The sequence below is a fragment of the Thunnus albacares genome, chromosome 18 (genome assembly GCF_914725855.1).
Source record: "Thunnus albacares chromosome 18, fThuAlb1.1, whole genome shotgun sequence".
Lineage (NCBI taxonomy): Eukaryota > Metazoa > Chordata > Actinopteri > Scombriformes > Scombridae > Thunnus > Thunnus albacares.
In genome coordinates this window covers 13,660,462-13,678,484 of record NC_058123.1, presented here as the reverse complement: position 1 = coordinate 13,678,484, position 18,023 = coordinate 13,660,462, and the positions used below count along the sequence as shown (strand labels likewise).

At 39.7% G+C, this 18,023-nt stretch overlaps 1 protein-coding gene across 1 annotated transcript in view; it reads right to left on the bottom strand.

Moving 5' to 3' along the window:
- Positions 1 to 18,023, bottom strand: part of LOC122968412 (astrotactin-2-like) — a 287,140-nt gene that overhangs the window by 224,702 nt on the left and 44,415 nt on the right. Inside the window, exon 2 of the mRNA XM_044333604.1 lies at positions 5,521 to 5,708. Coding sequence (XP_044189539.1) covers positions 5,521 to 5,708 — 188 coding nt within the window. The remainder of the gene's footprint in view (positions 1 to 5,520; positions 5,709 to 18,023) is intronic.

Sequence of the window (18,023 nt, the reverse complement as noted above, 5' to 3'; positions counted from 1 at the left end):
TGCTCAACCCTCATGGCATTCCAAATCAAGACAGATCAAACACCGGAAACAACTACAGGACATGGCACTCGTCTGACACAATAAAACAGTATATGAAAGATCTAGATCTTGGCGATTGTTGACAATCAAAGAATCCATCAAACAAAGAATATTCCTACTACTCATCTTCCCATAAAAACTACTCCAGAATAGATTACTTCCTAATCAGTAACTCTGTTAAATCACAAATCAACAACTCCAAAATACATCCACTTATTATCTCAGACCATGGACCAATCAGCTTTGATCTAGTGCATGAAACAGACCCAACCCCCCCCCATGTAGGTGGCAGTTCAACACCTCACTCCTAACAGACAAAGATTTTAACAATTTTCTTTGTAGAGAGTGGACGTTCTTCATGGTATTGAACAACTTTCCAGAAACATCACCATCTGTACTTTGGGAAAGAGCAAAAGCAGGAAATATAGTATAATCTCATATTCTATACACAGGAGGAAGAAAGAACAAGAAATGCAACAATAACTTTAACTCAAACTTAAACATATGATCTCCAAACTGTCCAACTCCCCCACTGAACAAACCCAACATGAAATACAGAAAACTAAGTTTCAGCTAAAAAAAAAAATACATCAAAAGACACAATTCATCATGCAAAGAACAAGACTGAACTTTTTGAACATAATGACAAAACAGGTAAATTTCTCGCCGATCAGTTTAAAAGAAAAAAAGCTAAAAAAAACACTGATAACAGCAATCAAAGATCCACATGGAAATCTAATTCATAACCCCACAACATAACAATATAAACCGGAGCTTCCAGGATTACTATAAGGAACTCTATCACTCTGATAATAAATGCTGTACCTCAAGTTTCCACTCATTTCTTGACAACATTGAACTTCCTTAACTATCCATAGAACAGACCAACACATTAGACCAACCCATAACTACAGAAGAACTCAAGAAAGCTGCCCTCTCCATAAGTAACAATAAATCACCTGTTTCAGATGGTTATCCCATAGAATTCTAGAAACAGTTTTGGCACCTCATATCTCCTCTGTTTATCAGAATGGTTAACAAAATTAAATCATCAGGGAATATACCACAACAGATGAATACTGCTCTCATTTCAGTTCTGCTCAAACCCTACAAAGACCAGACACTCACCTCTAGCTACAGACCAATAAGCCTAATCAACTGCAATCTCAAAACAATGAGTAATGCACTAACCAACAGATTGGAATCAGTCATATCCTATTTAATCCACTTGGACCAAACAGGATTTATACAGGGCAGACATTCATCCTCCAACATGCACCGTCTATTCAGTTTAACCTCTTCTACTCCCCGAGGACACCAGTGTCCGTGTGTGACAATAATGTCTTTCAGAGGCTGTAGCGGGCTCAGTTCTAAAGCTACAGTGAAGATGCTGGTATCATATGAAACTAGGCAACCTAAGGCATCCATTGGTACCAACCATATCATACTTGTCAGGAAAGGGACTACATAATGGTCCAAAGTTAGACTAAATTTTGGCAAGGGAAAAACTCACATGGCCATTTTCAAAGGGGTCCCTTGACCTCTCACCACAAGATATCTGAAGGAAAATAGGTTCTATGGGTACCCACAAGTCTCCCCTTTACAGACATGCCCACTTTATGCTAATCCCATGCAGTTTTGGGCAAAAACCATTAGAGATGGGAATTGAGAACCAGTGCCAGCTGAGAACCGGTTCCAAATTGTCTAATCCATCAGAATCGTATGCTTATCAATTCCTCTTATCGATGTCCAGGCATGTGATGTTGACGGAACAAAAAAGGCAGAACTCAACTGCAATGGCAGTGCAGCCTCCAGACTGTCTACAGCACACACACGCTAGAGTTATCTTTGGCTATCTTTTAATTCATCTTCAAAAAAGGCAACAGTTGCAAACATTTTTTTGATTTGCTGAGTAAATAATTAACTTTGCGAGACGAATGTGAAGTATACTGTGAACTTTCTACGCCATCACTGAGAGACTAACATTAGTGGAGTGGAGCAGCAATCAGCACTGACAAACAAGACCAGCTGACCAACACATACTTTAGCATTAAACAACCCAAACTCACTCTGAGGTGACAAAAAGAAAAGAGAATAGAAAATAAGAAGAAAATAACTCTGTGCTAAGTCTGTTTTGCAACAGAAACTCTGCACCCGCTTAGCCTGTTGGACAGCAACGTCTTTCCCCGGAGCTAACATTACAGCAGAGCAGCTGCTCTCCACTGCTGGAGACATGATGTTAATAACACAGCGAAGCACTCCTCGTCCTGCTCATTTTGTTATTCTCATACAGACAGGAGACTGCACAATGCTTTCAAATTAATTAATTAATTAATTAATGTAGTTAACTTTTGTTTGCATAACCATTTATGTTATCTGCCAGTTATGTTTCATATATTCATCAGCATGCAAGGTCATTGATAAACAGTGGAGATAATAAAACAGTTGTGTTGACACTGAAACCTTGTGTAGGCCTCCTTTTATTCTACACAGGACATTGATCAGGAATCAATAAGGGACTCGATAAAGAATCAGACTGATAAGCAGAATCGATAAGGGCATTGATATCAATAAAATCTTATGTGTGCTGATGTTGGTCCCCATAGTAATCATTTCATTGTAGTGACACCATTTTTTTGAAACTTAACCTCACTGTATAAAATGATCTATTGTGACCTCTAGGATAATCACAGCCTCATGACACTTTGCAACCACAAACTAGAGGCCCAGGGCATTCAGAGGATGTATGGCTTACCTAGGTATATTGACAATAAGGGAGTTTCTGAGCAATTTCCAGAACAGAAGTGCTCACCATTCATTGTCAAAAAAAATGCAGTTCTTACAGAAATCTCCAAATGTCAAAAGTTTTTTTGATACCAAATCACAGCATGAATTTTTCTATGGTGTTCCTCAAGCAACACCATTTCATCCTAAAGAAATCACTTTAACACCATTATCACATCACTGGATGCTGTAAAGGCTTTTGATAAAGTAAATATACCTTCTCCTCACTCTTGAGAGATTTGGTTTTGAAGTCGTCCATGCAGTGGATCAAAACACTCTATAGCTCACCTTCTGCATCCGTTATTACCAATAATCACATGACCCAGCATTTTATACTCCAACAAGACAAGAATGTCCACTCTCTCCATTACTTTTTGCCATCTTCATGGAGCCTCTTTAGCATCCATTCATCAAAACAATAATATTACAGGTAGACAAACAAAACACTTCCACCACAAAATCAGCTTACATGCAGGTTACATACTTTATATCTAACAAAACTAACAACATCCCTAATAGAAGTCTCCAATCTTATCTCCAAATTCTCAGACTACTCTATAAAGTGATCTAAATCTACAATTCTGTCACTGTGGGGAAGACTGGAAGGCTGCAATGAAAAAACTACCTTTCACAATAACAACAGGTCATATCAGATATCTTGGTATCAATATCTCCACCAAGCTTTCAAAGCTATTTATCCTGAATTTCACTCCATTACTTAAAGATATTGAGGAAGATCTCATCTGCTGGAACTTACCCATGTCTTTGATAGGGAAAATAGCAGCAGTAAAAATGTCCATACTACCAAAAATAAACTGCTTTTTCCATGACCCCATTGCAACCTACATTACACTGGTTTAAGACCCTGGACTCTGTCATCACCAAATTCTACTGGAAACATAAAAAACCAAGAATCAGATTATAAACCTAAAAGACATTGGAGTCTACCACCTCGCAAACCATCTTCAATACATAACAAAATTACTTCTAATAAACAAACAATCACAACACCCATGGCTGGATATTGAACAATATAAATGCCAGGAAATACCAATATCAGATCTAACATTTCTTACACAGTTAGGGAAAACAACATAATTGCATCAAAAACCCATTTATAACAGTGATTCTGACAGCTTGGTGGAAACTTAACCAAATGACCAGACACCTCCTGACTCCAAAAGAATACGTCCTAATATGGCACAATCCAGACTTTCAAATTAAAAATAAACCAATAACATTTAGCTCATGAAAAAAACTAGGTATTACACACATCTGGAACATTTACTTGAAGATGGCTCACTGATACCACATGAAGTGCTTGAACAGAGGTATGATATTGGTGGCAACAGCTTCCTGCAATACTCACAGCTGAGATACTGTCTTAAGGGTAAAATCAAGCTATCAAACACCACTCTTCAACCACCTTCAATGATGGATCAAATCAATTAACCTTTCACCAGAAAAATCCTCTCAAAAACTTACATGATTCTGTTTAAAACTGATAAAAAACTTTCCATTCCAACCCAAAACTGGAAGAAAGAACTAGCTGTTATCACCAATATCAACTATTGGAAACAAATCTGCAACAACACTTTCAATGTCCTCAAACACTAAAATACAACTCATTCAGTATAAAATCCTGCATAGAGTACACTACAGTTAACAGAAAACATTCAAAATGGAACTCATAGACAAGAACATTCGCACACACTGCAGACACCACAGACAACTACTTCCATGCCACTTGGCTCTGCCCACCCATTCAAATATTCTGGACAACTGTTACACATAAATTATCCCCCAATCTGGGTCACAGTATTCCAGTCTCCCCATCTGTATGTCTCTTAGGAGAGCTCTCTTCAGTTGAACCCAGCCAACAGCCAACTTTGATTGCCTTAACAATCGCCAAGAAAACCATTCTACTCAAATGGAAAAATAGACACAACCTCTCAGCAACCAAGTGGCTTCACTTAATAACTGAACAAAGTTGACCAGTTTAATTGTCATTGGTCCCTATTCAGTCCATTCATCAATTCTATATACCTACCGGTGTAAATAACTCCATTAGAATACAAACACATACAGTGCAATCACTCGCTTGCTCAATCACTCACTCACTCACAGTCCCATATAATCATGTCCCAAATAACAACCTCCTCCCTTTGCTGGCGAAGCCAATAGCTCTGCCCACATCAACTACACATCAAATCCTCTGCCCTACCAGACAGATGTAACTCTGACAAAAAAACTGACACCATCCTGATCCTTGAAGATGAACCTCCAGATCATACAACTAACACTGCCATATAAACTTCACTCATGACAACCTCACTGTCTCCACCTATCCATACACATACGGATGTACGTACAGACTGGTGACAAATAAAAGGAAAAGGAAAAAACATTACAAAGTGTCTTAGTAAGGTGTTGGGCCACCACGTACCACCAGAACAGCTTCAATGTGCTTTGGCATTGATTCTACAAGTCTCTAGAACTCTACTGCATGAAATGAAGGCCCAAACACCAGCAACCAACTGCTGCACATGACATTTGTGGATGACCACATAGAGGACAGTCACACTTAACAGATTGTCAACAATGGTGTGCTTGTACTTTCCATGCCACACATGCATTTATATCTAATTGTATGTATATCCATAGCCACATTTATCATGCCTAGGTGTTTAAACTTACCATAACTGAGATGTGCAGCAGATGCATGTGTTCATGTAGGACATGAGCAGGCTCCCGGGCTGTAGGTTGTGTTGTCTGAGCTAGAAGCTCAGACTCAGTCATGGACACATGGAAGTACAGTGTCCCATTTTCCAACCACTGCTGCTTCCAGTGTACCTGAGAAATATCTTCTCCTGTACCCGACATCTCTGCAGATAACAATGAGGGAGAAGAAAGCGAAATAGTTAGTAGCATCAACATTTAATCCATGACAAATTGACATTTAAACTGTGCTTGTTAAAGCACATGCCGGTCTGTGTGCTTGTATATCTGTTATTTTGGGAACATTTAGAAGAAAAACAACTCAACAGTCTTTGAAAGTTCAAATGTTACTGTAGGTTATGCATTAGTATTCTAGTGCAGCGCTCCATCTCAGTGAGCATCAACACTCAGCTGCACCCAGGAACTTTTGAATAGCTGGACAGACTTCTTAGGCTGTCATAATTTTTTACAGTTGTGCAGTTGGCTCAGTAAGAATCACTGTCAAGCCATTGCATTGCTTAGCTGCTGTGATGAAATCTTTATGGTGACAACTTTTTCACCCATTGTATTAGTCAGAGATTTGACTAAATTCAAAATTAATAAGTGCCAAGCATCACAAGTGTTTCAGCCATCACAACACTTTAATCATAAACAAAATGAGTCACAGTTGTGGAAGGCTTATTCCTGTTAATGTCCATTTGTTTACACCCCTTGTTAGGCAAGAAAAACAGACACAAAAAACTCTACACATATTAAGATAATGGATTTATAAAGCTTGATTAAATTCATATGTCCACAGCAGTTGTAGAAATGCTGTCTCACCATTCACTGTCCTCTTCTTATCTGCACAAATCATCCTACAATTTGTACCAATATAAAACCATTAGCTCCAGGCCAGTGCTGGCATTAAGAATCCAACATCAAAGGAAAGCTAGAAACATTTAAAAGCAAAGCAGATGGGAAAATGTGCAAAGTGAAAAAAACAAAGAAATAACACACCCAATTGCAATTCATGGGGCAATGGAAAAAGGAGATGAAAAAGAGCAGGGAGATCGCCAGTTTATCTTTATGGATCATGGCACAAGAATCTAATGCTATCAACTGGGAGTGGTTGTTCAGTAAAGGAGTACTGAGAAGCCTCAGGGAGCTTCAGATTGCGAGGTTTGATACAGTATTTGTCATGTGGCTGGGTGACAAGGGCATAGCCATCTGCTGACATCTCCTATCAGCGGCAGGTAGCAAATGACAAATGGCTTTCGGTGCAGCTGGTTATTAACCTGCTGACTGTAGGTCAGAGGACATGGGCAGGAAGGGAGTGTTATGTGAGCTCTGCTCAACAGTGCCATTGGCCTTCAGGTGCAGGGAGGGAGCATGCAGAACAGACATCCAATCAGAAAATGACAGAACTCATACCATACAGTACATAGAGCCCATATTTCTCTATTAAATCATAGGTAGAATTACTAAAATATTTTTTTCAATTGATCAATTAAGCATTGAGTCTCTAAAATGTCAGAAAATATCGAAAAATGACAGGCACCATGCAGTCTAAGATGGCATATTCAGATACCTTGTTCTGTGCAACAAAAGTCCAAAAGTCAAAGATCTTGACTTAAAACAGAGGCAACAGATCCTCACATTTGAAATGCAGGAACCAGGGGAATGTGGTGTTTTTGCTTGTTAAATTATTGAACCAATAATCGACACTGTTTGACATTGGTTTTCTGACTATCGACTGACCAATTATTTCAGCATTAAGTCACATTATCTTTAATCTTTCAAATATTCTGAAAGTACACTTTAAATATCCTTCCTCTTATAATAGACTTGTGAGATGTTCTATACTTTTGCTGACTACAGGTTATGATAAAAGTTTGCAGGGTGTGAAATTTTTAAATGCCATAACTGCTGGCTATTCACCTATTTAAGTTTAATCTGTGGACTGAAGACACACAGCTTGACCTTTCACCTTGACAGTTAGATAAAGCTTTGTCTGTGGTGCCAACAGTGAGGAGCCTCCTGCCTTCTGTTACTGTTTGAAACAGAGCTTATAACTATCAAGCTCCTGTCAAATTTACCTAGGCTCATGTGCCTTCTGTGCATTTCAGATACCTTTAAATAACTCTGATTATGCACAACAATGACACTTAGTTTGATCCAAATGAAAAGTGATTTTTCTGTTGAAAACTGAAAAAAGCAAATCTTGCAATAGTAGAAGCAATTAAATGCACAATGGGTGGACAGTAATAGTAATGGGTGGCTGTTACCTACCTTTGTACAATTGTTATGCAGATGAGGATGGTTAGTAAGCATGCTATTTAAAGACAAAAGGATTGTGTGTGTGTGTCCTTGTCTTTTGTGCTATGGGGCTTGTCATTGGGCACCAAGCCAGACGTTACTGGGATATAGGTGTATGGCCTCAAGGTCTGCTTGTAATTCATTACGAGGAACATTATTAATGTGTATATGCGCATGACTGTGTGTGTATACTCTATGTGTGTGACTGAAACCAGCGTGCTCCCAGCAAAGGTGTCAGCAATACAGTGTCCACTAAACTGAGTCCAAGGACAACCCAAAGGAATGCTATAATGAACATTTTTAGACCCATGAAAACTGTCTCCATGGATCACAGAGAAATTGTGACACATCTTGAGGCGTGGATCCTTACAGGGTGAAAAAGCTCATTTGAAGTGGTTGTGTGTTTTTCATACTGTAAGTTATTAGTATTGTGGACATAAAGCCCCAGGAGAAGGCAGGCAAAAATACATTATGGCTGTCACATTATTCAAAACTGCTCAAATGACAAAAAAGGTGGGAGAATGGCTTTGTGGAATCATCCATTTCTCTGAATCTATAAGGGACCATATTGGTGGTTTTGCATTGTATCGTACACAGGTTTTAAATTAACCTTGCAAGCAACCATTGATTTAAGTCAGTGAAAATCCATGTGAACATTTCTTAAGAAAGAGATAAAGATATCATCAGCAAACCTATTCTTTTTTGTTGTTGTTGTTGTTGTTGTTGAAGCTGTATAATTCTGGCATGGCAGTACAGCTCTTAGCAATAACCATTTTCAAAAATCTTCTCAGTGATACATTTTGTCTGCTGAAGAACATTACAATGAGTCCAATTGCATCAACAGAACTAATTTTCAAATCAGTCCTTGGAAAAGTAAGAAACTCTGAGACAAAAAATGTTCACTGTGGTGGATCGCCAATTTAAAGTAAGTTAATTTTCAGCATGTGCAAGTTTATTTTCACACCCTGAGGAAATGAACTGAAGTGAGTTGCTGAATGAAATGAAGGAATACGTTAAAAATGTATGGTATGCTTTGAAAATGGTTGTAAGGCAGGTAGAGAAGCTGTAATTTAAAGTATACATTATATATTCCACCGTTACTGTCCTTGAAAGGAAAACTGTAAATAATCAGTTCAGAACCAGGAAATATACCCTTATCCTCAGAAATTCATGCTGAATACTGTCCATGCTTTGGATATTTCCCTTAATTCATTTTCCTTGGGTGATGGTGAAAGCCTTCATTAATGAGTGAATGAATTTCAGTAGGAAATCTTTGGATACATTTGGATTCACCTTTTCATATAGATGTGTTTCTCATTTTGATTCAAACAAAGCATTTTGCTTTCCATTTGTCACTGGAAGAGTTAAAGATAAAACTGGGCTTGAAAAGCTGTAACAACAAATATGAAAACCTTGGTTTAGTCCCTTTTCACTTTTCACAAAGTTTGCATAACAGTCGGGACAGAGCTATGAAGAGCTTGGCCAAATCTTTGATAAATCCTTGCCAGTCTTTGCTAAGTCCTCTCTGCAGGTACTTAAAATATTCCTAAGTGAAATCTATTGAACACTTGATGTCAGCAGAGCTCTTATTACAAGAGCTGGTGATCATATAAGTGCTCACTCTGCATCTTACTGTGTTTTTCTTTATCCATTTTCTTTTATCTGATCCTCCTCTTAGATCTTTTTTTTTATCTTTTGTTCATCATCTACAAGGTTTGACTAGAAGTGCTGAGTACAATTTTGAGTTCTTTTATTTTTCACACCCTTTAAATTCTACCCTGAGCAAGAGTGATTTCCACTTAGCACAGCCTCTCACAGTTGGCTGTTTGATGAGTTGAGGTCACCCACAAACAGATTAAGAACACAAAGGTAGGGAGCCAACACACAATAAGAACTTTATACAGTGTTCAAATCCTTAATTTATGGCATTTAACCCCCCCCCCCCCCCCAAAAAAAAAGAAAGAAAAAAAAAAAGACAGTAGCAAAACCACAAAACAAGAGGTTTTTGGTTTTTATTTGTTTGTTTTGTTTTTCCCATAAGCACCTCTATGGGTCAATTCTGCATTTAACCAGTGAAAACATATCAGCTGCAGAACTTAAAAGTACTACCATACATCTGCTTTTCTGATAAATTATAACTAAATGTTGTATTTTCAAAATATAGTTTGCCACATCTATCAAACATGAATTACACCTAGTAGTCCTAGCACCTGCGAGTTGCACACTTAAGGCCCAATTTTTGCAAGCATATCCAACTGCACCTGCAGCATGAACATGAAGGAAATTGAAGGTTCCAAATATGGTTCATGGGCTAGTAGGGTCATAGAAAGACCGCGCCCAAAACATGATGATTACCTCGGCCGTTGTTGATGTAGGAAAAGAAAAGATGGCACATGGAGCTCAGAAGAGAATGCCAAACTTCAACAAAACATGGTCAATGAACATCATATAGTTTACATTCACAGAGTACATGAAGATTCCAGTAAAGGTTTTGTAATGGACCCCTAGTGCAGTTGACTCATCAGAAATATCCTAAAATAATAAATTTAAATGATTTAGCACATTAGTGGGCCCCCTAATGCGGTATAAAAAAGCAGACAATTATTAATTATCATCATTGTGGAAGGAAGGTTCATTTAAATGAGAAAGCACAATGTGAGTTATTGGTATTGTGGTGAAAAATCGGATTTCGGTGGGGCAGTGAAAATAGAATCAGAATCACATTTGTTTCTGGTGGAACGTCACTTTACTGGCATCATCTGTTATACCACAGCAATAACAGAGTAATGGATAAAATGTTTTTTATATATATACACATATATATATTCAGTAGATGTGTTTAATACAGAGCCAAAAAGGATTTAATGTACAGGAACTGGAGTGTGTCAAGTCAAGTCAAGTTTACTTATAAAGCACATTTCATACGACAGGTGTAGACTGAAGATAAGCACATACAAAAAAGTATTAAATATATAAAAACATATAAGATAAGAATGTATTACAATAAAAAAGGGAAGATAAGAAGGCATAATTATTATTATTGTTAAAAACTGAATACTACTACTACTACTAATAATAATAATACTGATTCAAAAATAAAAGTTTTAGCTGTTAACCACATACTTTAAACCTAACTAAAAGCTTGTGAAAAAGTTTTTAGTCCACTTTTAAATGAAGATGCTGTTGTAGCAGACTTTAGTTCATGTGGTAGATAATTCCAGAGAGCAGGGCCATAATGATTGAAGGCACCATAAGCTGATTTAGAATTTGTTCTAGGTATAGCGAGTAGACCTTTGCTTGATGATCTAAGGGATCTGTCCAGTGTGTACTCAGTAAGCATGTGAACAACGTAGGAAGGAGCTAAGCCATTCATAGATTTAAAAACAATAATAAGTATTTTAAAATCAATTGTTTTATTGGGAGCCAGTGAAGAGAAGATAAAATAAGAGTGATGTGTTTAAACCTTTTGATTTTAGTTAATACTCTGGCTGCAGCTTTCTGAATGAACTGAGGTTTATTTAATACCTGCCTTGTCAGTCCAGCAAAAAGTGCATTACAATAATCTAGTCTATTAGAAATAAACACATAAACCAGCTTTTCAGAGTCTGACTGTGACAGGAAGCATCTTACTTAGGATATATTTCTGAAATGATAAAAGGCAGTCTTGGAGATATTAGATATGTGCTTCTGGAAGTTAAGATCAGCATCCAAAATCACACCCACCTTTTTGGCGTGCTCACAAGATTTTACCAACAGGGGAGATAACAAGGAATGCATCTGGTGCCTCAAAGGTTTGTGACCTACTAAAAGAATATCTGTTTCGTCCTCATTTAGCTGTAAAATATGTTGGCCATCCAATATTTGATATCTTTAATGCATTGGATGAGGTTATATTATGTTGCTGAATGATGGACCCAAGTGAGAGCATATACAAATTAAACAGCAGTGGAACAAGAATTGACCCTTGAGGGACTCCGTAAGGAATGCTGACTTCAACTGATTCAAAGTTACCAATAGAAACAGAAAAGGATAAGTAAGTAAGATAGGAAGAAAGTCAAGTAAGAACTGAGCCTCTAAGGCCTAAACAGTGTTCTAGGCACTGAAGAGGAATTATATGGTCAACAGTGTCGAGGGCTGCACTGAGGTCAAGAAGTAGAGAGACTTCATGGTTGTCTGAGCTAATTTTAAGATTGTTAACAACTCTGACCAGGGCAGTTTCTGTATTGTGGTCAACTCAGTGGTCAACTCTTTACCAAACTGGTAAACGTCAAACTAATTGTTAAATGACAGATACATATGTAATTGTTGGTATACAATCTCTTCAAGAATTTTTTCCATGAATGGAAGGTTTGAGATTGGTCTGTCGTTCTCAAGAACACATGGTTCAAGATCACTCTTTTTCAACAATAGTGTTATAATAGCATGTTTGAGACCAGATTCCAGAGAGCATTAACAATCTCAAGGGGAAAAAAAGTAGCAACACCAACACCCTGACTCTCTCCAACATTTCAAATAGAGATAGGGCCATTATTTGGATGAGCCAGTGTTTGCTGAGGGTTTGTTTGGGCAGTCACTCAACGCTATTCAGGTGACATTTGAGCTGAGGAAGAAGCAGGCAGAAGCTCTGCTTAGTATCATCCTCAAATGTAATCTGAAACCCAAGCAGCCAACCAGCACTCACAAGCCTGCGGTACCACCAGCTCCCCACAAGAGTGCAGTACCAGCTGGGGGTTTGGGCTCCTAGCTGGTAGGGCAGCAGCCACCCGGTCAAACTCCCCGCCACTCGGCTTAGAGCAAGAGTCTGCCACCAGAGAGGCTCATTGCCTAGGAGGAAGAATCCATACACCTCCTAACTCTGGAACTGAGTGGAGAGGGAATCCAGCAGCAGGAAGACGCTACTGCCCCTCATCTGTTGCTGCCCAAGAGGCCACTTCCAAGTTCTGTTCTGGGGTCCAGTCCCAAAAGGCATTGCGCTCCCAAGCACAACCCCCCATGCACACAAATGCACTTTTGTTGCCTCAGGTTGTAGCCCCCAGTTTGGTGCATTAAATGTTTCTCAGGTGACCAAGCAAGTGTTTCCAACGTTTGTCACTTTGTCAGTGCCCCAATAAAGGTGCTTTCAGTTCATTGTGTGAACATCATGAATGTTCAGCTGTTGAATGCAAAAAATAAACAATCTGTTGAACAAGAAAGCAATACAAGTTGTTCCCACTTTGGAGATGAACAAAGGTTGGTACAACAGTATCTAAGGTTTGCATTTGAGGGCATGACCTATGAATACCTAGTGCTGCTGTTCGGCTTGTCACTTGCCCCCCGCTCCCTCACCAAATGTGTGGAGGCGATGTTAGCTCCCCTCCAGGAAACGAGTGTTCACATATTAGCCTATCTGGACGATTGGGCTCTGATAGCGAGTTTCAGAGATCAGGCAATGGCGCAGCTGTTGTTAGTTCTGTCGCACATAACCACCACCATTTATATAAAGTATAAATGGTGGGCATTTGAGCAGTGGTGTAAGGTCCGAAATGTACTCCCATTTCAGTGCTCTATTGTGGATGTTTTGATGTTCCTTCAGGAGCTACTAGATAAGGGTCTCTCCTTTTCCAAACTTAAGGTCTATTTGGCAGCTATATCTGCCTGTCACATTGGCTTTAATGGAGTGACGCCAGGTGCTCATTCTCTTGCCATGTGTTTCTTGAAAGGAGTCCACCAACTGAGGCCTGTGGTTAAATCCAGCGTCCCCTCATGGGATTTGGCTTTGGTGCTTGAGGCTCTTTGTTGGCCTCCATATGAGCCCATTGAGTCTGCAGATATGACATTTCTTTCATATAAAACTGCACTCCTTGTCACTTTGACCTCTGCAACCTTCATGCTTTGTCTGTGAATCCCTCTTGTACACAGTTCACTTTGGATGGCTCCAAGGTTATATTGCGCCCAAATGCTGCATATTTGCCTTAGATTATCCCTACAGCCTATAGTTCTATGGCTCTTGTCCCAGTCCTTTTGCATCCAAGGAACAGAGGAGGCTGCATTCCCTGTACCCTGTGCGTGTGCCACACACCTACATAGACCACATCCAGGGTGTGCATTTACATGACCAATTGTTTGTCTGTTTTGCTAATCCAGCCAGGGGCAAAGTCCTGTCCAAATAATGGCTTTCTCACTGGACTGTGGAGGCTATCTCCCTAGCCTACAACAGCAGAGGTCTTCTGTTGCCTCACGCTGTGAGGGCACATTCGACCAGGGACATGGTGACATCATGGGCTTTGGTACAAAGAGTATCTGTGAATGATATCTGTGCTGCAGCCAGTTGGTCATCACTGCACACTTTTGTTTGGTTTTGTCATTTGGATGTAACAGCCCCTGCAATGGTTCACACTGTCCTTTCTGCGGGGTCTCTGATGCACTAGAGTGCTGGAGGTTTGACCATGGTTCTGTGGCTGCTCTGCAGGGCATGAGGAAATGTCCCATACTATATGTGATGTACCAAGTGAATCAGCTGAAAGGGAACAAAATGTTATGACTATAACTTCTGTTCCCTGAAGGAGAGGAACAGGGAACAACACTAGGTTGCCCCGCTGTAATGCTGGTCTTGGAGCAGCTATCGAACTGAAGGATGACTGTGGTGATGGATGTATATATGTGCAGGAACATAAGTTGTAGTGATAACATTTTGTTTTGGTTGACTCTCACCTCTCAAATTGCATTATTTCCAGCAAACAAGCTATAAAAATCCAGTGTATGCCACCTGCCCAACACCAAACAGGACACAACCTTACCAACTAGCTGATGAACAAAGTGTAAGATGAGAGACATTTATTTTTTAACAAGGTACATTGATTTTGTGTAATAATGGATTTTATGATATAACAAGATAAAGTCATGTGTATTTATAGCAGGGAAAAAATTCTTAAAAATACAGAATCATTTGGTTTGTAGTATAAACAAGAAAATATGACATAATAACATATTATTATATCTTGAAAATGATTTTGTTAAAACAAAAAATGTTTAACTTTATCATAAGAAACTGAGCATATTTGTATGACAGCAATGTATAACAGCAATTGTATGGCAGTGTATTGACAGCAATACACTGCCATACAAATCTGCTTTGTTCCTTGAAAGTAAAATCTACCCTGATATTGAATTTACATCTTTGCTGTTTCAACATCTTAATATTAATTTGAAATAGTTCCTTATGTTGAACAACAGGGAGATAGCGACGGTGATGTCATCCAGACACAAATCCTGGAGCTGCTCCACTATCTGTATACAACAGAGGTACTTTTTTAAACTATGGTACCCATGGAGATTTTGCTGGGATATGGGCATATTCATCACAGCTGGAACTCATTTGAATATCATGTCTCAGAAATTCTACAGTCCCACAGAGTCATAATCTGATTCAGTGTCAATGGACCATCTCCAAAACATATTACCTGGGTACATCTTCAATTCAATCCTCAGTGCTTTTATTTGTAGCCAGGTAGACGGTAGTCTGTTTTTGGGGATACTGACTTGAATTTTTGAAGTGGGGATGGAGAGTGCTTTAAATTCAGGCTACAATTACACCATCTACACCACATTTCTCTGATAAACAGATTTTTAAAACAATATTGTGCGCTTGTGTGGTGAGAGAAAATAATGCTGCGCCTTGGCTTTGTTTCTATGATGACAATATCACCACTCTAACTGCCATTGCACAATAGACTAGCATAGCCCCTTTGCTTTTTATTGTTTTTTCACCATGAACACCAATCAGCGGATACTTGCCCTCATACTTTGTCTGGATGAGCTTAATAATGGTCATGTCCCCACTTTCACCACTCAATTTGATGGCCGTAGAGCAAGGAGGATGTGGATGCATGACACAATCCGTCTGAGATATAATTGGTTGCCTGAATAGGAGCGACAGTGATGGCACCAGCACTTTTCGGAAAAGTTCTGAGATTTTCCACAAACACTTGGAGCGGCTGCACAAAAAAGTTGGAGCACTTTGAGTAAAGACGCTGGGTGCATCGCTTTTTCTCTAGACAGCTGCATGATGCTTTATAGCCTCTCATCATTGGAAACAACTGAAAAAAGATGCTTGCACTCAGAAGAAATGCTAAATTGACACAAACCCTGAGACTCACTAAAATGAGAATAGCTAGTCCACCTTAAAGGTCAGTCCACTTTAAGTGAGCCTGGTCAGGTTGTCGCTAACTTCGGGACTATATATCATGTTGCTGTCTTTTCAACCGCTGAACTGCTGACACAGGTGTTTTCATTACTCTAACTTTACCAGTATGCAATGTAGGGTGCACAATAGCCACCAGTAAATTTGGGAAAGGCTTAGCCTGTTTGCCAGTTTTTACGGCCCAAAAAATCATGATTTTGTTGAAGGTTACATTTTTTCAGTGATAATTTTGGGGCCGCTAATCTTCCCCTAGCATCTTTATAGTGCCGCTTATGGTTCAGAACAACACAAATTGCTACATTAGAATTTATTGTCTTGCAGCTGAGAAACATATCCAATGCGCATATATACAAAGTCGTCTGCCCGCCCACACAAGAACATATGCTCCCAAAAGGTTGGCCTTCATCAGTTTAAAGGTGATCACAGCATTGCAGAGTCAGTGATTGTGCAACCCTGACAGCTCCATGACAGTTTGTCAGTTCGGCAACAAGCCCGTGTCATCAACATGATGAAAGCTGGCACCCTAAAGGCACTTTGCTGCCTGTCATTACATACATGGCATAACGTGTCAGTCTTCCACTTACTGCACCCCATATCTAGCTCAGGCTGCCTATGGCACGGATGCCTTTTGACAACACAATAGAATATAATTCATTTGAGAGTAAGGATGGACTCATTGGTTTCGAATGTCTCAGCCCGAAATGAAAGCAGGGACAGAGAAGGAGAGATGAAAGTTGGTGAAAGAGGGAGACAAGCAGACAGAAAGGGGAAGGGATTTATCAGTCTGGCACTCATCAAAAGTGTTCAAGAATACTAGCATACCTTCTAGACATTCAAATTCTGCCGCAAAGTGTCTCTGTCAGCTGTGACAATGGCAAATTTTATGTTTTCACTATTTAACTTCACACTTCTGTCTACTGCCTGCAGGCTTATGTGTGCCACAAAGACCCAACCAGCTCCCTTGCACTTTCTAGCAGCGCTGAAATCACCCAGAGCTGCGCTGTCACTGACGGACTCTAGTGACTGGGGTTTTTCTTCAAGTGGAGCTCCCCTCATGTTTGCTGTAATGATCTCCACTGTGTGACTATGACTGTTACCAACACTGCCATTCTGTTCAGACGATGCAACTGCTTCAAATATGATGTCCTACACTGCCACACAGCTATGGAGTTTGCACAGCTTCCTAATTACACCCAACAAGGGAATTTTAACCCACTGCCAAGAGTTTGGGATTTTAATAAACAGACCTTGCTATATCCATAGTGGCTTGCGCTGTGGTTTCAATATAGCATACCGAAGCAAAACAAACTTGGGCCTCATTGTTGAAAACATTGCAAGACTTTCCTATACCAGGCGAGATGCAAAATGTGGATCTCAGTGTACTGCGGAGTTTGCAGAGATTTCCATTCTCAGCTCTGTCTCCTGCCACCATGGAACTATTTAATACACAGTCTCTCACTGATAAATCCCTCCTCAAATATGACCACATCTTGGACAAGGACTAGATTTTATGTGCCTTACTGAAACCTGGCATGAACCAGGGGACTACTCTGTGCTTAATGAAGCCTGCCCTCCTGGCTATACTTACATGGGAAAACCCCGCAGCTCTGGCCATGGTGGTGGTTTAGCAATCATACACCAGACTGAAGTGAAACTGTCTCCCCAGCCAATGCCTGATCTTTCTTCTATTGAATACCCTGCTCTAATATGTAAACATCCATACTCCATGACAGTGTTTCACACCTACCAACCCCTGAAACCAAACTCATCTTTCCTCCTTGAGATACATAACCCCCTCCTCGCACTCTACCTCATGTCAACCAACACTGTCATTGTTGGTGATATGAATATACATGCCGACAACCCCTCTTGTCATTTTGCAGTGGAGTTCCTAAGTCTGATCGAGTGTCTTGGCCTGAAGCAGCATGTTTATGTCCCTTCTCACACCAGGGGGCACACACTTGACCTGGTCATCACTGACTCTTCCCCCATCAACAACCTAAAG